The sequence below is a fragment of the Dermacentor variabilis genome, chromosome 5 (genome assembly GCF_050947875.1).
Source record: "Dermacentor variabilis isolate Ectoservices chromosome 5, ASM5094787v1, whole genome shotgun sequence".
In the NCBI taxonomy this organism is placed as follows: Eukaryota; Metazoa; Arthropoda; class Arachnida; order Ixodida; family Ixodidae; genus Dermacentor; species Dermacentor variabilis.
The window spans coordinates 98,317,658-98,345,616 of record NC_134572.1 but is presented as its reverse complement, the minus strand read 5'-3'; the positions used below and the strand labels follow the sequence as shown (position 1 = coordinate 98,345,616).

At 46.7% G+C, this 27,959-nt stretch overlaps 2 protein-coding genes across 2 annotated transcripts; both read right to left on the bottom strand.

The window, feature by feature from the left end:
* Nucleotides 1-70: 70 nt before the first annotated feature.
* On the bottom strand, nt 71-27,959 carry Nup44A (nuclear pore complex protein Nup44A). The gene is made up of 8 exons (XM_075693124.1): nt 27,282-27,959; nt 25,889-25,939; nt 25,645-25,750; nt 24,857-25,139; nt 15,442-15,678; nt 14,064-14,151; nt 12,280-12,358; nt 71-346 (listed from the first exon to the last, which is right to left on the bottom strand). The coding sequence occupies exons 1-8, from the start codon at nt 27,390-27,392 to the stop codon at nt 183-185; spliced, it is 1,119 nt and encodes a 372-aa protein (XP_075549239.1). The 5' UTR covers nt 27,393-27,959; the 3' UTR covers nt 71-182.
* Nucleotides 26,254-27,283, bottom strand: LOC142582958 (U6 snRNA phosphodiesterase 1). Its single transcript, XM_075693125.1, has one exon. The coding sequence runs from the start codon at nt 27,226-27,228 to the stop codon at nt 26,356-26,358; it is 873 nt and encodes a 290-aa protein (XP_075549240.1). The 5' UTR covers nt 27,229-27,283; the 3' UTR covers nt 26,254-26,355.

Genomic DNA, 27,959 nt, shown 5'->3' with positions numbered 1-27,959 from the left:
ACGAAACTGACATGCCTGAAAGGGATTGTTCCAGGACGTGGCCCTAGAAATCCTGCGCACTAGGCATCAGTACAAAAACAAAGCACACATTTATTCACAAAATCATTCCACTGTAAGCATTTCAGGTTTGGTCATTTTCTGCCGTGAGAAAAATGTGGAAGGCAGTAAAGAACCACATGGGTTCAGTGCCACGGCGCCCTCCTAGGCACAGCTTGGGCCGAGTTTCCACCCGAGCTTCCAGTTTGCCCCGGAAAAGAGGTCATGTCGGCCGACTGCTTGTCTCCTTGGACCACGCCACCGTCACCTTGCAATGTGGCTATGCACTTCCAGATGCCCATGTAGTTGGCTGTTGGAAAGACGCCATTCATAAGTCGTACAGTGAGCAATAATGCAATTAACATGCAGTACTTACGCATTGGGTAAAGAGTGGAACTACCAATGATGTAGTCTCTTAGAGTTATGTTGGAAAAAAGTCCCAGCCAATTATGAAGTCAAAGGCTCTACTTCCTGTCCGAAATAACTGAACATGCATGGCGTGCGCGAGCTGTACCTATTGTAATCAGTTGGATTTTATTCTGACAAAGCCACATCAAACACGAAAATATTTTATCTTATATTCATCATAGGCATGTATTTGCCAAATTAGTTCTTTGGAAGCTCACAAGGTAGAGGACGACTCATGAAAGAGAACATTCTTATCCACCTGATGGGTACAAAGAAAATCCGTATGCGTTTCCTTTGTAGCTTTACACTACAATTGGGTGGATGACAATTTTTCCTTTGAGACATGTATTTTTAACACACTGGTATCGGTGAGGAACACTTTGGATTGACTTCTTTATATGGTGACGGATAAGCGACGCAAAGGATGGTGGGCTTAGAAAAGTGGACGTGACAAGCGCCCGTAAAGCCCTCTATACCAGAAATTAAACTGAGATGTGTGGCAAGTTTGGTTGGTTGGTAAAGTTGAACAGCACAAACATGGATGTGGACTTGGAAAGCAAATGGACATAAGTCGACATCCTTTTCTGCACCGTTTATCCATCACCATGAAACTTTACCAGCCAGCCCAGCTTGCCCCATTTGTCATTTAAATTTTTTGCTTTATCATATCCATGTTCTTTATAGAAAGGCTTGAGTGTATAAATACAGCAGAACCTCATTGATATGTTCTCGTTACATACATTTCTCAGTGCCAACATTCGCAACCAAGAACACAAAAAATGACGCAACAGAGTTACGCTAATTTTTTACCAGTTCATACGTTCCCGGAAAACACAATTTTTCGAAACCAACATTCAGTGCATTGCCAAATTGCGATCGCATGGTACGTCTTCCAGCCGCTAGGTCCTATGTAAACAAGAAAATCTGCATGGCATGTGTGATCAAGAACGGTATATAGCTGCCTGCTGTGGCAGCTTCACCGCAATACTTATCCGCCCGTGTCACGTAAGAATGCCGGCGCACGCACTCGGTTTTTGATTTCGATACCAGCAAATCGCCGGGGTCGTTGCACACAGCATCTTCGTCTATCTGTTTTACACTGCGTGGTGCATAGTGCCATTGGTAGCGTACTGCACGCTTTTATTAGCAATAATCCAAGCGTGCGCCGTTCCCTGCTGCAGGCAGTGCGATGTGGGCATCACGTTTCGCTTCGTCGGAATCCGGCATCGCCCATCAGCTCGATTTTGCTTCAGTTTTCTGTCACTCTCTTAAAACATCAGGCAATATGAAAACAACAAATCGCGTCTCGGGCCACTGGAACACCACCAGCTCGACGCCTATTGGTGTCTCGTGCTGGAAAAAACCATGTGACGCTTCGCATTACGTAAATGTCAAGAATAGGTGAGCCTGTCAAATTTTTTGGTTAGTTTGGATCATATGTTTTCCCAGTTAGTATGTTTTTTTCTTTTCAAACTGTATGAACGACGTTCTACTACACATATATAAAAAAATCATTGCATTCTGTGAAAGTTTCATAACAAAGATGTTAAGGCTCTTGTTGCCATTTGTGTGGAGCACCATTTTCCTCGTTTTTCCACATGGAATGAAGACCAGGAAGCACAAAATTTAATGTTGATGAGCCAGAATTTCAAATTGCAGCACTTGAATGCAATCAATCCTGCGGCTTCACGGTGTGGTTCGCCATGTCACCACTGCCACAAAGGATGCTAACGGTGCTCTTAGCAGAATGAATATTAGAAGTGCACTAGTCGTAGATTTATTTTTAAGTCTCACCAACTACCATCAACCGACAAGCCGATCAGTGTATTTCTAAGTCTCTTTGCCACGAAAAACTGGCTTAACAACACTTGCGATGATGGGGCAAAGAATGAGGATGAAAATATTAGAAAAAATACTAAGATTGTACATTAGGCACATGATTGCAGAGAAGCACCTTGCCCAAAATATTTTTCTAGTAAATCGCCAGCAATACCCACAGTACAGCTAGTCTTAGCACTCAGCTCAATGTTGCCTTAAATCTAAGAACCTAGGAAACTTGGCAGGTACTGACATCAATGTGTCAAACAGGTATGCACTGTCTGAAGTCGGAGGCGATCCCACCGCTGCCACCAGATGTTTGGGATCGCACCGCTGGTACGATCTGTTGGGAACTCGGCGCTGACGCCCGTGGTTGTACCTGGGTCGCAAGCCCCAAGGGTAGCGTTGGCCTGGCGGCCTGGGGTACAACTGGAAGCATCCGAAGGTCCCGGCAAAGCATGAGTCGACTGGTAACAACGAAACAACTTGTTTATTTTAACATCGCAAAGAGTTGGCGGTCAGGTTTGACCGTAGTAGAGAGACGGGAGAGCACTTCACTCAACAGAAGAAATCGGAGCCCTCCTTTTGGCGTCCGGGGGCAGTTGTTTTTATACTCTCGCAGTTGAGGGCAAGAAGGAACCCCTCAAAAGACGAGCACGTGAATGTACAATGGGCTAATGGTGACGCACACTGTCGTAGCGATGCCGTAGCACCATGTCGAGCACGATCTCGTAGCACCCTGTCGTGGCGCTGCCGGTCGGACACAATGACTGTAATGAGAGGATGGTCCCTGCTTTGGCATCGCCTGTTTCGGGCACAATGACTGGAATGAGATCCCTGCTTTGGCATCGCCTGTTTCGGGCACAATGACTGGAATGAGATCCCTGCTTTGGCATCGCCTGTTTCGGGCACAATGACTGGAATGCGAGGATGATCCCTAGGCGGTCGCATCGCCGCAGTCGCGCCTGGAAACACCTGGCGATGAGTGTTGCGGCGACGACGATCGGGCCAAAATGTCTGCCGCCCCGCCGCAGTCGCGCCGGAAAAACCACGTGTCGCAGGCGAAACGCAACAGCACACACTGACTGCATTGAGATCGGTCTCAGATGCAGGTGACATGTAACATGCACAGACTGGAATCCCAGCAACTAAAAATGTGATGCACTTCTAATAAAGATGTTTGATTTGCAAAGCTTGAAGAGACTGTAATTAGGTGGTCTTGCATGTCATTCAATTTAAGCTCCGAGACTCCCATTCGCAGCATGGCTTCTGTTCTTCTGCTAAGCGCAGCTCAATCGAAAGACTTTTTCCAGACAAGCACGAAAATTGGTCAGATCTTTATTCTTCCGGTCTGTGTGTCTTAAAGGTCGGACCTTTTCTTTAAATATCATTTCACACTACAGTGCACAGTAATGCCCAATCAAATAACAGTTCTCCATTCCAAGAATTCGTCCATTGGTACGGAATTTGGCAGTACTCTTTCCCAGCAGTTGTTCATGATCTTAAGCTTGGGCACAGACTTTCCCAGGAGTCGTTCATTGGTCTTGAGCTTGGCCGCAGTCTTTCCCATGAGTTGTTCATTAGTTTCCGACTAGGCAGCAATTCCTCTCATGGCACAGCCATAAAAATCATGGGTGCTGGTAGGTGACAAATCGCTCCCTCCTGACATTGGTGGTAGGTGTCACTTGGGATCCCTTGGGTATAAACAGTCAAACAATACTGTAGGGTACATTTCTGGGAATCCATTTCTTCCGGATCACGTTGACATAAACGCCGTCACTTGAAAGTGATGACCGCCGCAGAAGTATGCTCTGCAAACTGTTGGAAGGATAACACCGTTCCCATGGCCAGGCTACTTTGCATCCACACATCAACCAGAAGGAATGTGCAAGTACGGTGTGGGGCAAGTGGTCTAGCTGTTCCAAAAGTTCAGGTGCCAACTCTCGTTGCGGCAGCCAAAATGTCTGCCGCCCCGCCGCAGTCGCGCCGGAAAAACCACGTGTCGCAGGCGAAACGCAACAGACCGCCCCGCCGGGGGAAGGAGATCCCGATGGACAGGGGACTGCATCCGCTGTCCGGAGGGATGTCGCTCGATGATGCTCATAACCGAAGTCGGGCGTCCCTCGACGTTTCTTGAGCGCAGCGCACAGAGAAGGCCTCGTTCTCTTGTTCAGGTTCGCACGGGACACTGCAAAGTGACTTCGGGAGAGTTCACATTTTTGTTCTCGTTCCCGGCAAGCGTTAGAACTACGCTGAAACTCAACCGCTCAGTCAGCAAGCACGGCACAACCCTCACTAAGCCCTGCCAGGCTCTTTCCCCTTTTTATACCACTGCCTAGTTCCTTACAGTAGTCTAGCATCACTCAGAACGCGTCCACAAATTGAAAAATTGCACTAGAAAGCATATCATCACTTTGAAACACTAAACAAAAGCAATATGTTAAAAAAAAATCCTGCCTCAGGAAGAAAAACATCAGTAACAAACAATTTTGAGGCTGATTCCTACGTTAGGGGCTTCGACTTAAGCCATCGGCGTTACCGTTGAGACTCCCCTTTTTGTAACGCACCTCAAAGGAATATTGTTGTAAAGCGAGGCTCCAGCGCAGGAGGCGGCCATTTTTGGGAGAGATGGTCTGCAGCCATTGGAGAGGGCAGTGATCCGTCTCAATGATAAACCTCGAGCCGGCTAGATAGCATGACAATTTCTGAACGGCCCACACGAGACACGCACACTCTTTCTCGGTGGCGCTATACGCCTGCTCACGACTGGTCAGCTTACGACTAGCATACAGGACGGGGTGTTCTACTTCTCCATTTTCCCGTTGGCACAGTACAACGCCCATGCCTCGCTCACTAGCATCGCACTGAACAATGAACCCTTTTGTATAGTCTGGCGATCGTAGCACAGGCTGGCTTGTTAGGGCACTCTTTAGGGCGCTAAAAGCTCTTTCCTTGGTCTCGTCCCAGACGACTGTTTGAGGCTCTGTCTTTCTTAGAGCATCCGTCAGGGGAGCCGCGATATCAGAGTACCTAGGGATGTACCTCTGATAGTAGCCGGCGACACCTAAGAACGACCGAATATCGGTCTTTGTGCGCGGTTGCGGAAAGTCTCGCACAGCGGCCACTTTTATTTCAGAGGGGCGGCGACGACCCTGACCAATCACGTGACCGAGGTAGACAACCTCGGCCTGTGCTAACTGGCACTTAGGAGCCTTGACTGTCAAGCCCGCTTCGCGCAGGCGGGTTAGCACTGCCCGCAAGTGTGCCATATGCTCAGACCAGGATGCGGAGAATATCGCTACGTCGTCTAGATACGGTAAAGCGAATTCTTGCTGTCCCCGCAACACTTTATCCATGAGACTTGAAAAACAGTATGGCGCGTTCTTCAAACCAAAACTCAACACTTTAGGACGGAATGTTCCCATTGGTGAAATGAACGCCGCATACCTACTAGCCTCTTCTGTAAGTGGAACCTGCCAATAACCCCTGACAAGATCTAGGGTGGAAATAAACTGAGCGCTACTAACTTTCTCAAGGCGCTCCTCGATGTTAGGGATCGGATAAATTTGATCCTTAGTGATGGAATTAAGCCTGCGGTAGTCGACGCAAGGACGAGGTTCCTTGCCCGGTACCTCAACTAAAATCAAAGGGGAGGTATAGTCACTCTCACCTGCCTCAATAACACCGAGCTGTAGCATTTTCTTTACCTCAGCCTCCATAATATCGCTCTGGCGGGGTGACACCCGATACGCCTTGGATCGTACTGGCTCTGTGGAGGTAAGTTCTATATCATGAGTAAGTACAGAAGTCCTACCAGGCCTCTCAGAGAACAGACCTTGAAACTCTTGTAATAGCTGGTGTAGTTCGGTTTTCTGCTCGGGCGACAGCGGTGCTTTACTGATAAGGTCACTAATGACTTGACCGGTGTCTTCCCTGTTCGTCACTGAGCCTAGTCCTGGAAGCTCGACCGGAAGCTCTTCAGGAACGTTTACCATCATGCACACCACTGCTTCCCTTTGTCTATAAGGTTTGAGCAGATTACAGTGGTAAACTTGCTGTGCTTTCCGCTTTCCTGGCAGACTTACCACGTAGTTAACGTCCGACAGTTTCTGAACAATTCGTGCTGGGCCCTCCCACTGCACGTCTAGTTTGTTGTTTAGCGATGTGCGCAATATCATGACCTCATCGCCAACCTCAAAACGACGGGCCCTGGCTGTCCGATCATAATAAACCTTGGCCCTCTGCTGGGCCTTTGTCATTGCTTCACCTGACAACTCCTGTGCCCTTCTTAAGCGTTCGAGGAGCTTAAGCACGTACTCCACCACGACTGGGTCGTCGCCCCTACCTTCCCACGATTCTCGAAGCATGCGAAGCGGAGATCGAAGCGAGCGACCGTACACCAGTTCAGCAGGCGAAAACCCCGTAGCCGCATGCGGCGCGGTCCTTAAAGCAAACATCACCCCAGGCAGACACAGCTCCCAGTCAGTTCGATGTTCAAAACACAACGCTCTCAACACGCGCTTCATGACGGAGTGGAGCTTCTCAACGGAATTCGACTGTGGGTGGTACACTGAGCTGTGTAACAGCTTTACCCCACACCTTTCGAGAAAAGTTGTCGTCAAAGCGCTAGTAAACACTGTGCCCTGATCTGATTGAATTTCTGCAGGAAAACCAACTCGCGCAAATATGGACAGTAGTGCATTGACTATCTCCACTGAGCTGAGTTCTTTAAGCGGCACTGCTTCAGGGAACTTTGTCGCTGGGCAGATCACAGTCAAAATGTGTCTGTACCCTGTGGCTGTTACCGGCAGAGGTCCCACTGTATCAATAACGAGCCGTCTAAAAGGCTCCGTTATGATAGGTACCAATTTCAACGGCGCCCTTGATTTGTCCCCTGGTTTGCCCACCCGCTGACAAGTGTCACATGTCCTCACGAAATGGTCTGCGTCCCGAAAACACCCTGGCCAATAGTACTCTTGCAAGAGACGGTCCTTAGTTTTCTTAACTCCTAGGTGTCCGGACCACGAACCCCCGTGTGACAAGCGCAACAGATCCTGACGATAGCATTGAGGCACGATCAGCTGATCGAACTCCACTCCTCGGCGGTCTAGATACTTCCGGTACAGGACTCCACCTCTTTCCACAAAACGCGCAGTTTTCCTGGCGATACCTTCTTTGACATTGCAGCGCACGTTTTCCAGGCTGCCATCCTTTTTTTGCTCGGCTATCAAAGCCGACCGGCTGACTTTTAGCAACCTATCAAGTCCGTCTGACGTAGGCGCGATGAGCAAATCAGTAGATAGCTCTTCTAACTTTCCCGTGTCGGGCATTTCCTCTCCAGTATCTGGCGCCTTTAATGTTACAGACTCAAGTTTATTCAGTTCGGGCGTGCTCGGAATATCAGCTTGCTGCGCCTCTGACCCTTTTTCGTTGTTTGATAACGTCGGCCCCGCAACTACCGCCTTTGCAGCGAGCTCCCGAACCTTCGATCTGGTTAAGGCCTGAACACTAGCTTCACCAAACAAAAGCCCCTTCTCGCGCAGGAGGTGATCGGACCTGTTTGAAAATAGGTACGGGTACTGGGGTGGCAGCATAGATGACACTGCCGCCTCTGTCTCAAGCGCTCCGAAAGGTCCTTCAATAAGCACTTTTGCTACCGGCAGACACACGCTATGAGCTTCCACGGCTTGCTTGATCCATGCGCACTCGCCCGTGAACATATGGGGTTCTACGTAAGACGGGTGAACTACATCCATCGTAGCTGCGGAATCGCGAAGCACTCGGCACTCTTTCCCGTTCACGAGGAGGTCTCGCATGTAAGGCTCGAGAAGCTTCATGTTCTCGTCAGTGCTGCCTATTGAAAAAAACACAACTTTTGGTGTTGTTTCCGGACACTGCGCCGAAAAGTGACCCGGCTTCTGGCACGTATAACAAACGCGCGCTCGCCTCATCTCGAACCGCTTTCTGCGTTTGGCTGCCGCCGTCTCTTTACGTTTGGTCGGACTGCTTTCGCTCGCATCCGCACTACGCGTGTCCCCCTTTAATCTCATGGGTGTGAACTTTGGCCTCTCAAACTTCGAGCCAAATTCACCCTTTTGACCGTCCTTAGCTCCGCGAGCCCGACGCGTCACAAACTCCTCGGCTAGCTCAGCGGCTTTAGCCACCGTACAAACGTCTGGCCTATCCAAGACCCAGTATCGCACGTTCTCCGGTAACCGACTATAAAACTGTTCTAGCCCGAAACACTGCAGAACTTTATCGTGGTCACCGAACGCTTTCTCTTCTTTGAGCCACTCCTGCATGTTTGACATAAGCCTATACGCAAACTCTGTATATGACTCACTTCTGCCTTTCTCATTTTCCCGAAACTTCCGACGGAACGCCTCCGCAGACAGCCGGTACTTTTTTAGAAGACTCGATTTCACTGTGTCGAAATCCTCTGCCTCCTCTCTATCCAAGCGAGCGACTACGTCGGCCGCCTCGCCGGGTAACAAAGTGAGCAAGCGCTGTGGCCACGTTTCCCGAGAGAACCCCTGCTTCTCGCACGTTCGCTCAAAGTTAACCAGGAACAAACCAATGTCCTCTCCAAGCTTAAACGGCCGCATCAGGTCAGTCATTTTGAACAATACGCGTTCTCCTGCACCGTGTGCCTGACTTCCATTACGAGCGCGTTCCATCTCTACCTCAAGACGCTTCATTTCCAAAGCGTGTTGACGGTCACGCTCTTGTTGCTCTCGCTCTTTCTGTTCTTTACGTTCACGCTCTTCTTTTTCTTTTTGTTCTTTACGTTCACGCTCTTCTCTTTTTGCAGTCTCCCTCTCTTCAATAGTCTCAAGGCATTCCGACAGCTCGTCATCCTCAGCCTCTAACTCAAGAATAGCCTTTATCAGTTCTGGTTTTCTTAGTTTGTCTGAGACATCCAGACCCAACTCTCTTGCAAGCTCCAACAATTTCGGTTTGCGCAACGACTTCAAATCCATGGCTGCTCTGAATGCTGCTTTCTCTACTGCCTATTATTGTCTTGCCGCAACTAACCCGGCAGCAACGACAACCACAATTACCAGCTCTGTTTCTAACACTAACAAAAGCCTGGCAAAGCTCAGAAGAAGAAAGTCCCGCACTCACCAAACCTCGCAGGCAGGAATTCCGCGCAGTCGTTCCGCTGCAGGCAACCAGTCGTCACACAGGGCTCGTTGCACTGCTCCCGGATCGTCGTTGAGCTGCTCAGCATACAGTCAACTGCATCTCTTCGCTGCTGGCCTCCGTTGTCGCGATCTCACCGCTGGCACCAGATGTTTGGATCGCACCGCTGGTACGATCTGTTGGGAACTCGGCGCTGACGCCCGTGGTTGTACCTGGGTCGCAAGCCCCAAGGGTAGCGTTGGCCTGGCGGCCTGGGGTACAACTGGAAGCATCCGAAGGTCCCGGCAAAGCATGAGTCGACTGGTAACAACGAAACAACTTGTTTATTTTAACATCGCAAAGAGTTGGCGGTCAGGTTTGACCGTAGTAGAGAGACGGGAGAGCACTTCACTCAACAGAAGAAATCGGAGCCCTCCTTTTGGCGTCCGGGGGCAGTTGTTTTTATACTCTCGCAGTTGAGGGCAAGAAGGAACCCCTCAAAAGACGAGCACGTGAATGTACAATGGGCTAATGGTGACGCACACTGTCGTAGCGATGCCGTAGCACCATGTCGAGCACGATCTCGTAGCACCCTGTCGTGGCGCTGCCGGTCGGACACAATGACTGTAATGAGAGGATGGTCCCTGCTTTGGCATCGCCTGTTTCGGGCACAATGACTGGAATGAGATCCCTGCTTTGGCATCGCCTGTTTCGGGCACAATGACTGGAATGAGATCCCTGCTTTGGCATCGCCTGTTTCGGGCACAATGACTGGAATGCGAGGATGATCCCTAGGCGGTCGCATCGCCGCAGTCGCGCCTGGAAACACCTGGCGATGAGTGTTGCGGCGACGACGATCGGGCCAAAATGTCTGCCGCCCCGCCGCAGTCGCGCCGGAAAAACCACGTGTCGCAGGCGAAACGCAACAGCACACACTGACTGCATTGAGATCGGTCTCAGATGCAGGTGACATGTAACATGCACAGACTGGAATCCCAGCAACTAAAAATGTGATGCACTTCTAATAAAGATGTTTGATTTGCAAAGCTTGAAGAGACTGTAATTAGGTGGTCTTGCATGTCATTCAATTTAAGCTCCGAGACTCCCATTCGCAGCATGGCTTCTGTTCTTCTGCTAAGCGCAGCTCAATCGAAAGACTTTTTCCAGACAAGCACGAAAATTGGTCAGATCTTTATTCTTCCGGTCTGTGTGTCTTAAAGGTCGGACCTTTTCTTTAAATATCATTTCACACTACAGTGCACAGTAATGCCCAATCAAATAACAGTTCTCCATTCCAAGAATTCGTCCATTGGTACGGAATTTGGCAGTACTCTTTCCCAGCAGTTGTTCATGATCTTAAGCTTGGGCACAGACTTTCCCAGGAGTCGTTCATTGGTCTTGAGCTTGGCCGCAGTCTTTCCCATGAGTTGTTCATTAGTTTCCGACTAGGCAGCAATTCCTCTCATGGCACAGCCATAAAAATCATGGGTGCTGGTAGGTGACAAATCGCTCCCTCCTGACATTGGTGGTAGGTGTCACTTGGGATCCCTTGGGTATAAACAGTCAAACAATACTGTAGGGTACATTTCTGGGAATCCATTTCTTCCGGATCACGTTGACATAAACGCCGTCACTTGAAAGTGATGACCGCCGCAGAAGTATGCTCTGCAAACTGTTGGAAGGATAACACCGTTCCCATGGCCAGGCTACTTTGCATCCACACATCAACCAGAAGGAATGTGCAAGTACGGTGTGGGGCAAGTGGTCTAGCTGTTCCAAAAGTTCAGGTGCCAACTCTCGTTGCGGCAGCCCCGCCGTGTCCAGCCCACCCGTTCACCAGTCTGCCAAGCACTGTTTACATAGGCCGCATTGCTTGCACCTGCTTGTTTAGCATATTATGTTGGGCTTGACACTTCCCTTCCAAGGTGTGTGATACAACGTCCAAAATGTGACACTAAGCAGCAATAAAAAGCAAAACAGAATATGATAATGGAGCCAGCTGTACCACCACGCTTCAGCTAATGCACTCCGTCCCAAAGCCTTTCTATTAACTGAAAACATGAACTGCTTTTCCTCCTTCCCTCCCTTTATTTTTTCGTGAAATTCTTTCATGAAAAAATTAGTTTGGAGTTTGGAGTTCTGGACATGTTAACTGAGACAACACTGTCGGAAGAGAAAACTGTGTCTGGGCAGGGGACTGAATTATGTGATCTTACAAAACAGCATAGAGAACAGCTAGGGGACATGTAGCATCACAGGCTGATCACGAATGGTTCCCCATCTCACTTGACACCTGGCAAGAAGGTCAGACACAGTTTGCAAGGGGCAGAGCTTACTCACCACTCGCAAAACGCGACACAGCATTAGCGTTAGTGTTTAGCACGCCCCTTTTGTGCTCTATGGTGAAGTTCCAGATTCCACACATTCAGCTTCGCGCTATGCGGAGTGGTCAGAGGATCCGTTCTTCCGCATCGCAGATGGCGAACGCTTTTCCCATGGCCAAGCCCACTCTGCCACTTTGGATCCATGCATCAAGCCGAAGGAATGGGCAAGTGGCAAGTGTGGCAAGCAGTCTGGCTGTTCCACAAGTTGAGCCGCCTACTCTTGCCACAGTAACCCCGAGCAGCTCCGCTGTTGCCAGCCCACTCATTCTCCAGTCCACCGAACACTGCTTTCACCCACTCATTTCGTGCCGGCTCGTTCAGCATGTTGCGTTGGGCTTGACAAAAAGTATTTTAGAAAGTCAGGAATTCTTCGCAGTTCCGTGATTACTGGTCAAGGTCTCCATGCTTTATAAGCAAAATTACTGCATAAGAATAGCTTATTTTCGTAAGCAGTGTGACAATGTTGAATACTGCTAAGACAAAATTCATAACTAAAAGCAACAGCACCTACCTTTCCACAATCTCACACAGCCGTCATCTCCAGAAGATGCAAGGATAGTGCCAATGATGTTCCAGCTTACCCTCCAAGCCTGTTGCAATACAGGAGAAATGAAACAAGGCAAGTCTTTAATATAGTGATTAAACTTTTAGTGACGGCACATATAAATACCCCCCAAAAATGTTCATTTTCTATCTACATGTGCAAAACACATCAAGAATAAGCATAACCAAGGAAAATATTTTTCGGATACTTCTTCAGCAGTAGGGGGTAACCCCAGGCAGATGACTGGAAGTGGGCTTCACTCCAAGCCATCCATGACTTTATTTGAAATTTGTACTGACAGCATTTATCATATGTGACCCATAGGTGTACATTTCGCTTGCTTTATATCACATGTGTGACACAACTGCAGCCAGAGATCTTGCATCGGTCTGTATCCTCTGACCGTGCTTTCAAAAGAAAACGAGTCACACGCCAAACTTCTTCATCCTATAATCTCCCTCTAAACCAACAAATGACAGTTGCTGCCCATTGTTCAGTGTTGGCTGAAGACAGTTAGCCAGGAACTTCATACTAAATACCAATACTCAGTAAGAAAAAACTTTTTTTTTCTTGTATGTTGCTACTGGGCAAAACTCTTCAATAAAGGGTGAAACCTGCTATGAAGAGCACAATGGTTTATGAAGCTAAACAGTATAGCCCAGTCACTATGAAATCAGTGGTAAAAAGTAATCACTTCATTTTATCCACATTCTTGCTAGGTGCACGCTCATAATGAAGACACAAAGAGTCAGCATAAGAAAATACTACGAGGAGTGTTCAAATAGTGAAACTTGTAAACTGCATCAAATATATTAATATTAGAATGCCGGCATCGAACAATGAACTGAAAACAGCTATTTTAGCTTCTAAGAGCAGGGAAAAAAAAAAAAAAGCCCTCCTATCGGAGAAACATTGCACAAAAAATATCTCATTTTTCTTTCTATGCATTAAATGCTATTCGGAAGTCCTTACTAATAGGCAGGCAGGTTGAATAGGCAGGAACAAAATGTGGTAGGTTACCATAGCTCTCGTTGACTGGAAAGCTACGCACGAATAAATTAGACAACGACCCATGGAACAGATGAGCACATGTGTATTTGTTCAATTTATTCGAACTTAGTTTCCAATCAACATGTCAGACCACCTAGACCAACAGTTCCTCCTGCACCATATTGCCTGAAACCGAGTGCGTAGCAGCATTCTCGCGTGGCACAGGCAGGCAAGCTGCCATTGCAGGCCCCTACCACTCGCGATAACTTGTTTACTTGTTTACATGGGATCTAGGGGCCAGAAAACATATCATACGACTGCAGTTTGGCGATATACTAAATGTTGGTGCCAAAAGATTTTTTCCTGGCAATGTATTAACAGGTAAAAAAGAAGCGTAACTATATTGCGTTATTTTGTGCATTCTCCATCATGAACGTTGGTGCTGGGAAATCACATGAAACTGGATTGTATCAACATGGTTCTACTGTGTTTCCTTGTAATGTGCTCATGCAATTTTTCTGAAATAAAAAAAAAAGATATTTTTCTCAAGAGTTCTAAGGCCTGCTAGTCTGTGGAGTTTTCTCATGGCTCTCATTCCTCACTCACCCTATATCCACACAAACAGTTTTATCTGCACTGTCAATAGCGAATCAAATTCCATTGAGTATGCAGAAATGAAATGGGAAACTTAAATCGTCATTACATCCAGTATATTACTCCAAATGATCCTGTAACAAGCTGGACAGATTGTGAAATCTCACCTGCGAGTTATGATCATCAAACTGAGCAACAACTTTGGTTTCGAACTTGGCGGTGCCATCTTGCATCTGAGATGTCATCAACTCCGGCCTGCAGAGTTTGGGCCAACAACAAAAAGACAAACTCAACACAGCAAAATCAACTTTCATGCAGAATCAGCGGTGGCAAAGAGGAACTGGTATTTTGCAAGGGGCTAAACAGTGCTGCTGATTCACTAATTTACACGAGTATACATATGCCTAATGCCAGTAAAAAAAAAAAAGTCTTCTTTACAGGTCCCCTGCACTAATTTAGAAAGGACTGCACTTCAACTTTGTGCTTAACAGTAAAAGTTGGAAAGACACCCGAAGCTGAAGATCTACATTTATTTTAGCAGCGAGTGGGAAGTACAGTCCGTCATGCTTGCCTTGGTTTGGTTTGAATGACTAAACTTTTTTGCACGCAGAAACCAGGGACACAAACAAGATATCCCTTTTTGTGCCCATGGTTTCTCCATGCCAAGAAAGTTTGGTCATGGAATACCAATACGCTTGATCTCACTCTGTTTGCTTTTAAGCTTCACTTGCGTCCTCATCTGCCAAATAGCTAGGAACACTCAGCCTCTAATGGGAATTGCTCACAGCCCAGCTTTCCAAAAGCGAACTCCATGAAAGGTGATTAGAAATGACATTTTCTGTTTTCTTTAATGATCAGCTCTGAGCAGACCTGAATCTTCGAACACAACACAGCTGTATTCAGTTGTGTTCAGCTGCATTCACAAAAAAAAAACAGAAACTGTTCCTTTTTCTGCATCAAACATCTGCACTTCTTCATGTCCCGAATAAACCAGTTGGCACTATTTTTCAAAAGTAATAATTCAATTGAAGTTCATTCCACATTATACTGTTGCTAGTAACTGCACCTAACTGCAATGGTGCACATTTACAAATATGATGTGCGTGTGCTTTCCCCCTCTGCATTTGCCTGTTTAAGGGTATATTAAGTGTCCTATATTTGCAACTGTACTACATGTATAAGCTTTTTCACTGGACTGGCCTTAGCAAATCAACATACGTAATGTGAAAGAAGAAAGCACCTCCTGCTTAAAGCTATATTTTAAATAGCTTCATTTTATTTCAATGCTATATTTTTGTCTGCCAGGCTAAAACTGCTTGTAACAACATCACCACCACCACATGGAGTGCCGAAGTGTTTGTATGTCTCAAGAAGGGTACAGGAGGGGGAGCCCACTCTGGATCCATGAGTGGTTAAACTGCACTTGAGACCCATTGCTACGTTCAGCAAGAACATTGTTTCACGACAAAGCAGCCGCGCTACTTCCTTCCGCTCGGTACACTAGCAGCAGGTCAGCAGCAAATGCCAGCAGTGTTGTGCACTCACAGCGGCTTGAAAGAGATGATGCGCACGTCTCGTGAGGCAATCCCCAGGAGGTAGTAGGAGCGGCCTACACTGGGAGCAAAGGCCAGATCGTGTACAGGGTCCACAACTGTGATGACAGTTTCAACTCGCGTCCAACGACGGCTCCCTTCACAATACTCGTACACGTGCACTTTGCCAGTGGTGGACGGCCCCGGGTCATCGCTGCCAACTGCCAGCATAGGCGGGTGGTTCCGGTTACTGGGAGAAGCAAGGTACAAGCAGAATTAACTTCAAGCCTCCATCCATACTGGAGAACAGTGCCCGCAACAAGTTCAGAGAAGGAAAGGTGGATAGTTGGGATGGTTGGAAAACTAGAGTGCGGGGATGACGAAGCACAAAGAGGAAAGAAGAGGCATGCAAGCATTTTTATGTGTTTTCTTCATGTTTCACCGTCCCAGCTATGTACAGTGAAACCTCGTTAAAACGTAGTTGGCTGGAGCTCGGAAAAAGTATGTGCTAAACGGCAGTACTGCTTAACTGAAATAGCATGAGATCGCCCACTTACCTGTCAAAAACGGAACTCGGAGAGAGTGCGATGAAAGGGGAAAAAACATGCAGTATTTATTTACTTCGCGTGGCAAATGTGTTATTTTCGTTTGATGCTGCCGCGGCCTAGCAGCAACGACAGTGGCCTCAAACTTACTGAAGCTGTGAGCCAGCTTTTCAGCCTGCGCCCTCTTCTCGGCAAACACTCGCCTGGCAAATTCCTTGTTGGCGTTGCATAATCTCCGTGCACAGGCGCGGTAGCGTTGCAGAAGTCGCGGGGCACCTTTTCATTGCGGGGTGCTGTTCTCGTAGTGACGATTGCATTCATGAGACTAACATAATGTGCAGCTTCTCCCACTGTTAGGCCTGAGTCGCCCGTGCTGTCGCTTTCCATGTCATCCTTATCACTGTTGCTAGGCAACACTTTGGCAATAACAGTGGCAACGATGGCGAAAAGTCGGACCTCGTAGCTGACATCTCTTTGCAGTCGCAGCAGCGCTGCTGAGCAAGTTCTTCTCATTCCAAATGCCACACACCGTAGCCAACAGTAGACCCATGTCGCGTGCCAGCGCCGACTTTTCGCGTCATGTTTGATAGCACGAACGATGTCTAATTTTTCTTCTATGCTAAGCACCCGGCATCTTTTTTATCCGAGTTTCGGCATGACGCGAGCTCCCGCTTGCACGATGCCACAACGATGTTGATGTGGCTTCACGCGCAAACACATGGGGGCGCTTAGAGACCACTGTGCTGATCTCTGAGGCTTATTGTTCTGCCAGGCCGCCTGATGGAGACGACGCACCGTCGTGTTTGCACGATGAAAAGTGGAAACACTACATGTTAACCGATACATACGCAATAAGCTGGTATGGTTTATGCGGATACAAAACACATTATGTTCAATGGCCGCTGAGTTGGGGATTTGACTTTACTACTTTTAGAATGAAAATACTGCTTAAGCGGGTACGGTTTAATGAGGTTTTACTGTAGTTACCCAACGGAGAGGTCAAGGGCTTCAGTGCCGTTGTGCTTCACTCTAATGAGCAACACGATCCAAATCAACAAATGTAGACCAGTGAGCAAAAGTATACGAACCACAGGGTCACCGAACTAAATTTCTTCGTAATTAACAAACATAAACTGGAATTAATGAGCACACTGAAAAGCTCACAATGCCAAGTTTGTACTGCAGTCCTCAATTTCAAGTTGTGTTCCCAGGCAGAGTTAAAAAAAAAAAACGGCTATATCGCGCAACCCCTGGTCCATATACTTTTCCTCACGGGTGTACCTGTTCACCATAACCAGCGGCTATCATGTGGTTCATCCATATGACAAACCTGAGTATATCATGTCTATTTGAGTAAATTTTACACATTAGCTCTTCATTTCTAGAGTGCTAAGCCACAACACAAAGCCACAGAACTTTGTACTTTCTTTCAAGTAATTTTGGCAATGTAACCACTACGGCTGCACACGAAACACTGTAATGCTCATTACTATTGCCCATGAAAATTTCTTTCATGAAAGTTCTATGGCAGACAGAGTCATTTAAGCTTCTCTGCTTGTTTTTATGACGAGTGCGATGAGCATTTAATATGTTCATTGCCATGGTCAAGTAAAGAGATATGCCATATTATACCGTGCGTCCACAACAGCGATCTTTCAAGTTGGTGGACGATGTCAAATCTGTCCTTTTCTTTGCTAGAGAATAACAACAGATAACCCCATCTCCCTTGACCATTTGTACTGGAGGAGTCTACTGACAGGGTGTCTACCAAATTGAGATCTCTAAATTCCCTGAGTTTTCCAGGTTTTTCCTGGGTGTCCTTGCAGAATTCCCTGAGTGACACACACCTTTGTTTTATGTCAAGACGGGCTGACACCATGTTGCCAAATGCTCTCACTCTCTAGTAAGCATGTTAAAAAATTAAAGAAATGACTTCATCCAGTTTGAATATTATGGAGTAGTGTTTATTTTATTGAAAAAGAAAACAGAAGGGAAGGGTTAGTAAAATGCACAGCGAATAAAATTTCTCCCAAAATAATGGTAAAACCCATTGCAATTCGAGTGTGACATTCTCAAATGGATATGCATACAGAAACCAATATCTTCAAACACGAGCTATATCTAACAACTAATAGCAAGCTCAGTGGCATAAGGCGTGAACTTTATCACAAGTGAGATTCTTTCTCAACAGCTGGTAAGTTGACCTCAACTGTCCTGACATATGCTGAAGCAAGATAGCAAGGTGGGCGAGTTGGTTAGGATTCATCGTACTTTTGGTAACAGCCCAAAGCGATACGGTCAAAAGGAAGAAACACGACAACATGTGTGCCTGTGTTGCCGTGTTTCTTCCTTTTGTCCGTGTGCCTTTGCATTGTTACCAAGCTAACAATGTGCCCTGACATACTCTCAGCCCGCGCACAATGCCTCAGTGTTGTGTTTCACTGCTTCAGTGTGTTTATTTTGGTTTGGATAGAGGGCCACCTGCATCTTGGCTTCAGCCAACACTTCACTTTTTTAGCTCAAGTTCTTTCAAAGAGGCGGCGGCATGCTTCCTTTTCCATTCATTCCTCAATGCATAGGTCCTTCCTGTTCTCATCCTCCTTGCATCGCGCGTTCGCCGCCCGGACCATTTGAAGCATGCTCTTGGTCAGTTGTACAGTAAACGTCCCATTTTTTGGACTGCCTAGGCGCCGCGAGAACGTTCGAAAAATCGGGCAGTTTGAAAAAATTAATGCATGTCTTTCACTGCCCTTAAAAGTTCAAGTCGCCACAGGCACATCCGAAATAGCTCCGAAGGCCTGCCAGTAATTAGGCATATCGGTGCTCGCACTGTGACATGAGACGGCGGGTGCACGCGTGTATACTTAAGGAATAAAATACTGTGTGCCATGACAATTGCTCCTTCCCACGCTTATGCTTCACCGCAATACTTTTGTGTATGGTTCACCGCGTAACATTTCTGTATTGAGGCGAAGCTTTCTTTCGGGAACCGGCTTCGAAGCCAATCATGAGGACCACAAAGGCGGAGTCAAGTGCCGTAGCTGACCCCCAACGGCGAATTATTTCAACGAAAAACATGGCACCGAACGGCAAGAATCTTAATGCCGAACGTCAAAGCAGCTAGGCCTAGCGTTGCGGCGTTAGTGGCTACGGCTGTCAGCAGATTGCTGCGACAGCGCCGATTCGAGGCGGCACGGTAATCAAAATGGCGGCGGTGGTGGTTTTGGTTAATGCCGTTTCGGTATGGTGGCGAGAAGGGGGAAATGCGACGGGTGGGAGCCGCCGAAAAGCACAGAGAAGCGATGAAGTTGTAGATGGCACTACTTGCAGCTGGTGTGCATCATTCGCGGCTTTTGAAGGGGGGCGGTGCATGGCAGCTAGCACGCGCGTTCACATTTCATCGCGTTTGAATGTCATACGCTGTCCAAACATCCAGAAGTGTTAGCAGCTAAGATATACATCATTAAGTAGGGTGACACTTCTTCGGAGAGCAGAGAATGGAAAGATGCATTATTTGAAGCACCGTAACGCACAGCAAAATGTTTAGCCATGCGATTTAAAATAGTAGTAAGATCACATTTGAAGGCCACTCCACACAAGTTGATTTTTACTGAAAAGCTTGGTGTTAGTGCAAGCAAACGTGGACCGTGAACACAAACAACCCAAAACAGCGACTTTCAACTTTTGTGATTCGGTTATCTGCCATAAATATAGTCAGTGGGCGCAGAGAAGGTCGTACACATCACAGACAAAAAAAGACAAAGCAGACAAAAACAACGCTGGGGTTGTGTGCAATAAACCAGGAAATAACATCACTGTGTCGCTAAAGTCACTCTCCGTGTCCGCGTGCGCCAGCAACATGCCCTTTAATTAAAAAGCTTTACCTATGTAAACAAAAAAAAGTTACGTACATGTGTGGGTGCTCGGCGAACCTCAACATGCAATAAATATTTTCCATCACCGCTTTTGTTGTGCTGGCCCACAAGACGAGAGGAAACACTTTATTACGTAGCAGTAATCCACATGCACACATCAGACCGAACTTGGCAGTAGGCTATACTTCACTCTCCTTAACTTCAAATGTTTAATCTGGCACTCCCTTTGAAGAGCCTTCTTCTTGTTCAAAGATTTTGTGAAAAAAGAGCAGCCTAATTGACACCACAAACTGGATAATTTTTGCAGTGAGCTCTTTAGAATAGAACTCGCATCCGACTTGGCAGAGTGTTAAAGTGCTCAAGGACTGCATAACATCATACACACTGAAAGTATGAAGCTCCTCTGTTGAAAAAAATAATGTGAATGCATCCTCTTGCACTTTAATGAGCATGGCCAACTCATCTCCAGGATACAACAGGCCTCCCCTATCCAAATTCTGCATGAACACGTCTGCATTGCATTCAGCTGCTTTTCTGGTGACTGTGAGGCCAGAAGCACAACGTTGGCAAGAAATTTTGCCACTAAACTGTACAAAACATGTTCATGCTTTCGATGCCATGAGTGCACGCCGTGTTATCTAATACATAACACAGGAACAGCAGAATATCACACACTACTAGGTCCTCAAAATAATCATAGTGGTACACGTGCGATGCTTCCCAGCTTACAAGTGATCATGATCGACGTGCAAACAGGCTATGCTAGGAGAATGCCAGCAAACTTGAAAGTAGGAAAAAATCGAGAGGCAGACATAGACAAAGAGACAGGAAGGTGGCGCGGTCTACACGCCTATTGTTGCCCGGCAGACCTCGCTGGCACTACACTGGCAAGGGCCGTGCTGCGGCTTGTCCATGCACACCAACGCGCTTCAGCGCCCCTAGCGGCGCTGGGAAATTTCATTGTTCATTGCGCCTTTCCCTCGCATGGTGCAGATACGCCGCCCATCACACTGCCGCTTTCTAGCCACCATAGCTATGGACCTGCGGTCGTGGCAAAAAGTTAGGAAAATCGGATGGCGAAGGGTTCTTGCATCTGAAATTTTAGACGTTCCTATACATTGACTCTATGGGGTACGAGGTCGTGCCACAAAGCTGTCCGAATTATCGGGCGTCCGGAAAGTGGGTCGTTGACTGTACACTGGCAACTCCTCCAGCCGACAACAAAACGTCAAAGACGATTCGTTACGACTGCTCTGTGTGACTCGAGCCGGCATTACTGCGACTTTCGTTCCCTTTCAATTAAATTATAGCTAATTTTCCGTGATAGAAGCACAAATCCCCCGAGTTTTCCCCGAGTATTTCCAGACTATTCAAAATCCCTGAGACACCCTGATTAAGCATTACTTTCACAGCCCCTAGAGATTTCCACGTTTAACCACAGAATTCCGAAATGCCATTCTACATCAAAGAATATTAGAATAACTTGGTCTCAGAGTATCAAAAATGACATGTTGGGATTTGTGGAGTTAATTATTAACATCACTCACTAGCTTTGCTGTAAATCCTGGGCAGTACACAAAAAGCTGAATCGTTCTTTAAGGTTGGAGCAATTTTCTGCTAATGTTCTTCTCCTTAAATGCTCAAACTAAGATGTAAATGGTAATTCATAACAGAGCTGCGCACAAGCCGCACTTTCAAGAGCGGGTCCCGCCCAAGCCCGATGTTTAAAGTCCACCCAAGCCTGACGCTGAAAAACAATGAGCCCACCCAGCCCGGTGCAATATAGGAGAGGCCTGGGCCTAGCCCAATGTAATATACCAGAGGCCTGCGCCTGGCCCACCATTATGAGGGCTTTGTGGTGGAGACAAAATATTTTCTTCCAATGAAATGACATTTCATTGAACATGTTGAAATAAAACATAAATAAGCATCCAGTGCTTACGACAGCCGTAAAACACACACACATCACAAGTTATCCTGTAAAAACAAGTCCAATGATTTGGGTTTCAATCAAGTATGGCGCTCCTGGATCACAAATCCCACCGAACTTAAGTTCTGCTCGCTGCTAGCACTGATAATAGGGATTGCCAAGATCTTCTTGGAAAGTAGAGCAAGCTTTGAGTACTTCGACTCTTGGTTTTCCAAAACTTTAGTATGTCAGATGCAGAGCCAGGCAATGATTTCATTGGTAAATATTCACGAAGCCCATCTTGCATGATGGACATGCTCTTGTGATTGTCATTTCACTCACTAAACAATTCTAAGCATTGATATTTCGTGACAGGCAGAATCTAGAGCAGTTTCCACACACACTTACGAAAATGAAGAAACAAGTTGCCTCATGTGCGCACATACTTCATCGCATTCTTTGGATGTCAGCATCCGAAGTTATCGAAACAGAGGGCAGAGAAGTGTGGCTACTTTGCACTCAAGGTTGGGACTCACTTTTTTTTTTTTCAAGAGGTGCAGTGTTTGTTCTTGGATCTGTTTTTTTCTGCAGCTCTTGACAATTGCAGGAGATATGTATCAAAGTCTCTTCGAAGCCTAGCGAAATGCAGAAGAACCAGATGCAAGATTGGTCGTTTGTCTTCTTCTGGTGCACTCATAGCTTCAGAAAATGGCTGGAGAAGTACAATGAGGTCTTCCAAGGTGTCTTTATCTATGTTGTTTGCAAATACAGGACTCTTAGATTCAAGCAATGTTTCAGTGTAATCAAGCTGAGAAAATAGACTTTATCATAGAATGATTTGAATTCCATCTTGTTGGGACCTCTTGACTAACGCTTTTGTTGAGTTGGCTCACTAGTTCGCTTTGCTTTAGGAATTTCAGGACAGATTTTACATTCTGTAGGGTCTCGGAGATTGACAGGGCTTCAATTAAGATGAACGATTCGCAAAATGTGTTGCGATGAACTGTACTGAGCAAATGGGCGCAGCAGTTCAGCCTATTGTAGGGCTGCAGAGCAGACATTATATTCGCACCCTGGCCAGTAATAAAAGTTACTCCGTGCAAAGCTTTACTCCCAATACTGATTTCCAAAAGAGTACCAATACTAAAACTCTTTCTGGGTGCTTTCCCCAGTTTTGCATTCATTTGGGAAGTCATATGTGAAAAGAATATGACAGTGCAAGCACCAATCACTGTCACTCTAATGTGCTGTAACAGTTGTGCATGGAATTTTTCTCTAGTCATCCGTCCACATATCTGTGGTGACTGCACAGTGGTGTTTGTTAATGGCTGCTGCAATTTCTGGCATTAGAACCTTACAAACCTGCTCAGCTAGTTCCGTAACTTTTCTTGACACAGTTGTGTGATGGGGGAGGATATCTTGGATATGAATATTGCCGTGACGAGCGCCACTGTGAATTAGCTCTTGAGCTACTTCAGTAAATCTGCTGCCACTGACTATATCATAAAGTCGCATATCCTTGGCACAAAAATGTGCAAGAGATACAGTCAGTTGTTTTTTCACAGCTGCCAGCAGTTGTAAACTTGTTGGCTTCAAGAAAGGGATCACACTTGCATTCACAGGGCTGGTCTTGCATCGCTGTCTTTGCAGATACTATGTTCTCATTTTTAAAAACAAGTATGTGAGAAGGGAATTGCACGATTTGCACTGCGGTTGTCCTAAAGGCAATGATGATGTTTTTGCTGTCTACCATCACAAGAAACTTATCCCATATCGCACTTTTTGCATCCATTTTTGGTAGCAGCTTGTAGCAGCTGGCCAAAACGCCCCTTCTAAAAGAATCAGTGCGGTTGGTTGCCAAGTTGAATGCCACTCTATTTGTCTCGAAAACGGTCGGGGTTCCGAGACATGCGAGCATCTTGATGCCAGACCACTGACTATAGAGGCAGCCCAAAAAGTAAGGACGCATGTCAAGTTCAGCTATCTTCCCTTATGCCATGCAAAAGTATTTCCATGTGTTTGCAGGCCCCGAGAGTATGCACACTGTTGGCTAGAACGACAGCCCATTCGCAGGGAACATCGGAGGTCAACACACCAATGGTCGTTTTGAACTGCACAACTCCTGCAGATGTTTTTAACTCCTGCACAGAATATGATGCTGGCAAACCCGCCACCCACTGTGACAGCAACACTGCCATTGACCTGTGGCATTGTGGAAACTGAACAAAAGGTACAAAGGCGCCGCTGCCAGCTAGCCTGTCAAAACATGGGGGTGCACTACTTAAACGAAAGCTGTCCTTGTCACATAGGATAAGTGAGCCGTCCACATGCAAGCAATTACACGGCATGTATTTAAGTGTGCCCATTGCTTGGGAGTGCACGAGCCTGGGTAAGGTGCGGATTCCAGCAATAAAAAGGAAATGTGGCTTTTGCTTGCTTGTATTTGTGTATTTTGTTGTGGTTTGTTTTCCTCAAAGTAAGGGCACAACATGAGGAGTGGCCGAAAGAAAGGAGAACCATACAGAGGGGACGATCAGAGGGCCAGCAGAAAGAAACGTGTTTGTCAAGCCAAGATGTATCAACTCGCCCAAGTTGCTACATCTTGGTTGGTTGCTACAAGTTGGTTTCAGCTGAACAAGCATTCCACTTCTGGATGTTGCGCTTGAGAACCATTCTGCCATGGTGCCCATGTTTTGGGCTCAAGGCGGGCTCTGCGTGTGGCCTGGCTCGACCGATAAGAAAATGCAGTGGCAGAAGTCGGACAATTATGTATCACCTCACGTAAGCACTTGATATAGATCAGTTTCCATGTCATATTGTGTGCTCTAATGTCCAGAAGAGTCCAGAAAAATCAGCTCAAAGTTCTCTGACTAACTTTTTACTAGGAGCACAATGCAAGAAGAAAATTCCTATTGTTTACCAAAGTATGTATGTATAATCCCCATTTGTAACTTTATTATTATGCACAATAAAGAACTCTCAAAACTCTCAAAAGTGTTCAGCATGCCACATTTCGAATCTACACACTTAACCTGCACGAGGTAGGGTGATACATCTGCAACATCTTTCTTAGCCTTCGAACGTCGATAAGATACTTACAAGGAGTGGTTCCAGGAAATGCAGCTGAGCGGCATGCGGCAGTTGATGTCACTCTGCAAGGACCACTGGCTCAAGTTCATGACGTCGGGTGCTTCATAGACGCGCACCATCCCATCAGCTGAACAGGTGGCCAGCTGCAGACCCAGCTGCTTTGGTGCAAACTTGACATCTGTCACCGATGTTCGACTGTCCACCAAGCTGGTGCGCTTGACCCAGTGGGAGTGACCTCGCTCACCCCCGCTACCAGTGCCACTGCCACCGAGTACACCGCTCTTACCAGCCACTGTAGAAATAGGCACCGGAGGACTGTTTTGTCAGTCGATTTATAGATAAAAACACCTCATAACATAAAATAATGGGAACAAGAATGGCATGTCAGCAGTGGACATGTACTTTCCCCAACTGTAGCTTTTACTACTGATTAACCTTCAATGTGCTCACCATCAACGTTTGGTAATCAAGACACAATCTCACTGCTTTCCTAAAGCAGTGAGGTTGTTTTCATGCAAGTAAACATTGATTAAATAATATATTACTTAATTCTACATATAAACATTGCTTTTACAAGTTATAAGCATTGGTTCATCTTCACCACCTTAACTATGAAGTTTCAGTTGTCAAAGCATAATCTGCAAACTTTCTTAAAATCAGTCAGCTCACAGAAGTCAGGACTCAGCAAATATGAATACTGAAACTTGTACATGTACAATGCAATAGCCAGTTCGAACCAACAGGTGTCTGCACAGAGCACAAATTATGCAACTACAGAAACTAATGATGCAACTCACCTAGTTCCTCCCACACAGTGGCCATGCGATCATAAGAGCAAGTCGCCAGGACCTGTCCGAACTCTGGGTGTGCCCATGTAACCTTCCACACAGACCCACTGTGTGTCTGCGCATGGAGAGCACAATAGTTGTAAGAAGTGACAATTTTTCGTTTTAAAATCTTGCTTTAGAAAGAACTCTGCACAGTTTAGTACGAACATTTCAGTGAGAAATGCCTTGTGTAACACACAAAGAAACAACTAACCTTCCAGTTTGCTGTACAACGCCACTCTCCATCTTCACCAAGGTCCCATACCTTTAATGAAAAATCAACACACCAGGAGTTACCTGCTTTCAAGATTAAGACCTCTCTATACCACTTTCAGCTTTGGGCACTAGTATAATTCACAAGACGATAGCTTACTTGCAGTTATCTATGGAAGCTGCAATATTATTTCAGCTTCTATCCCAGTTAACTGCAACTCAAATCATTATGTATAACAGTGCTGCAGAAATTTGAATTTACATGCTAACATAAAAATATTAGCTCAGCAACTTTTTTTTAGATATCCTCTTAAGCAAAATAGAAAAATAAGAAAAATCAACAGCTCTAGAGTGAGACAGGCGTTCTTTCTTGCAATGCACTCTGTTTATTGACAAAAATAAAGAGAAAGCACCAGAGGTGCTTCACTGAGAATTTGCTGTCTACATTTCATGAACATGCGTGTCAATTCACTGTTGTAGCAGCGGCAACTCAAACAGCTTGTTTCCAGAACGAAACCACACAGACGAAACGTCAACGGCCAGGGCTGATGGATGCTCAATTGAAAACTGTTCAAGCCTAATCTGAAGCTCATGCAAGCACCGCAGAAGCCGGCCTTCCTCGCTGGCATCACACCACGCTATGCTCATGTGGAAAGACGGTTCCTCGTAGAAAATAGGTAGGTCGTACTCCTTCAAGCAGCTGTCAACTTCGGCTACAATCCTTATAAGATGTTCGACACCTTTGTGCACTTTTAGGCTCAGAAATGTCCTCGTTTTCTCCGCATTTGTGTAGACATCGAGAGAGCCAAAGCGAATGACAAATCTGCAATACGGCGCTGTCACAGCCTTCAGGGATTCCACCATGGGCTGTATCCAATGGTGCCGCAACTTCACAGTGCGAGACAGACTGACGTGACACGTGCTGGGCTGCTGAGGCTTCAGAAAGTCCACGTCTTGACACAAAAGTGATATCAAACTCTGAGTTTCACTTTGTTTGGCGCCAGAAACGAAGACATAGGAAGCCCAGGCGCCAGGTTCGTGAGCAAACGTGCGCACTCTACCATCGTGCCGGCTCTTGTCGTCTTCCCACGCAAAAGGATCGGTGCGATCACGAAACAGGCCTAACACTTCGACGGGCAACTCTAGTTTCGGCTTTTCGAGGTGCCGACGTACTGCTGTAACATCCGGCTGACGGTCATGAGCACGCGGGGAGTCGCACTTGGCCGGCGCGCTCTCGTCTTCAGAATCGCCACATTCATCGGAGGAGGCGTATTGAGACAAGAGAGCTAAGCTGTGACTAGAACTCATAACTGCAACAGTCGCGTACAGCCCAACACGCATTCGAAGACGGTCAAGTCAGAGAAATTATGAGTCCGGCACAAAGCTTTACACACCTTCACAGTCTGGTCACTGGAGCATGTGGCGAGACGCTTGCCGTAGAAGTCGTAGGCGACGTCATGAATTAGGTCGTTGTGATCAGCGGCAATGCTCCTGGCGACGAACATGCCTGATCAGTTACGCTCACAGCAGCAGTACAAGCAGTTTCAAAGTGGTTAACTTGAAAGTTGCGAACACGGCGTTTCAAATAACGCTTGTGCGCAGCGCCATTTTGCGGAACTATGCTATCCACGAATCCAGTGAACCTTGAACCGTGGGAGCCGGTCAAGTGGAGAACGGCGCTGCTTTTATGATTTAATTGTAAATGCGGTAGCTTAATTAGCTTTCTAGTCAAATTTATTTCATATTATTTTACAAATTTGCGCTGCTCGTCACGTTATCAGAGTACAAGCACAGAGTACAAGAGTACAAGCTTCCTCCATGGGTACAAGCATGGATACCCAGTACCCGCGACAATTCTTGTAGGAAACTCTATGCCCGCGACCATCGAGTTTCCTACAGTACTCTATGCCCGCGACCACCGTACCCGCGAGGCCAGCGACTTGTTCCGCCGATGAGGACGCTAACCAAAGCTGGCAAAACGAACACAGTGTGTTTCGAGTCGCACAACGAACGCTGCGCGATGTCCGCGACTTCGACGGTAACCTCCAGTGTCTTGGCACATCACGGGCGCA

What these genes read in the sequence shown, in the direction of transcription:
- LOC142582958 (XM_075693125.1), bottom strand. Translation starts at nt 27,228, where the DNA reads ATGCGTGTTGGGCTGTACGCGACTGTTGCAGTTATGAGTTCTAGTCAC.
- Nup44A (XM_075693124.1), bottom strand. Translation starts at nt 27,392, where the DNA reads ATGTTCGTCGCCAGGAGCATTGCCGCTGATCACAACGACCTAATTCAT. An exon ending in CACTGTGTGGGAGGAACTAG is followed by an intron (nt 25,140 to 25,644) that starts GTGAGTTGCATC and finishes CTATTTCTACAG; the next exon opens with TGGCTGGTAAGAGCGGTGTA. An exon ending in ATCATCTCTTTCAAGCCGCT is followed by an intron (nt 14,152 to 15,441) that starts GTGAGTGCACAA and finishes CAAACTCTGCAG; the next exon opens with GCCGGAGTTGATGACATCTC.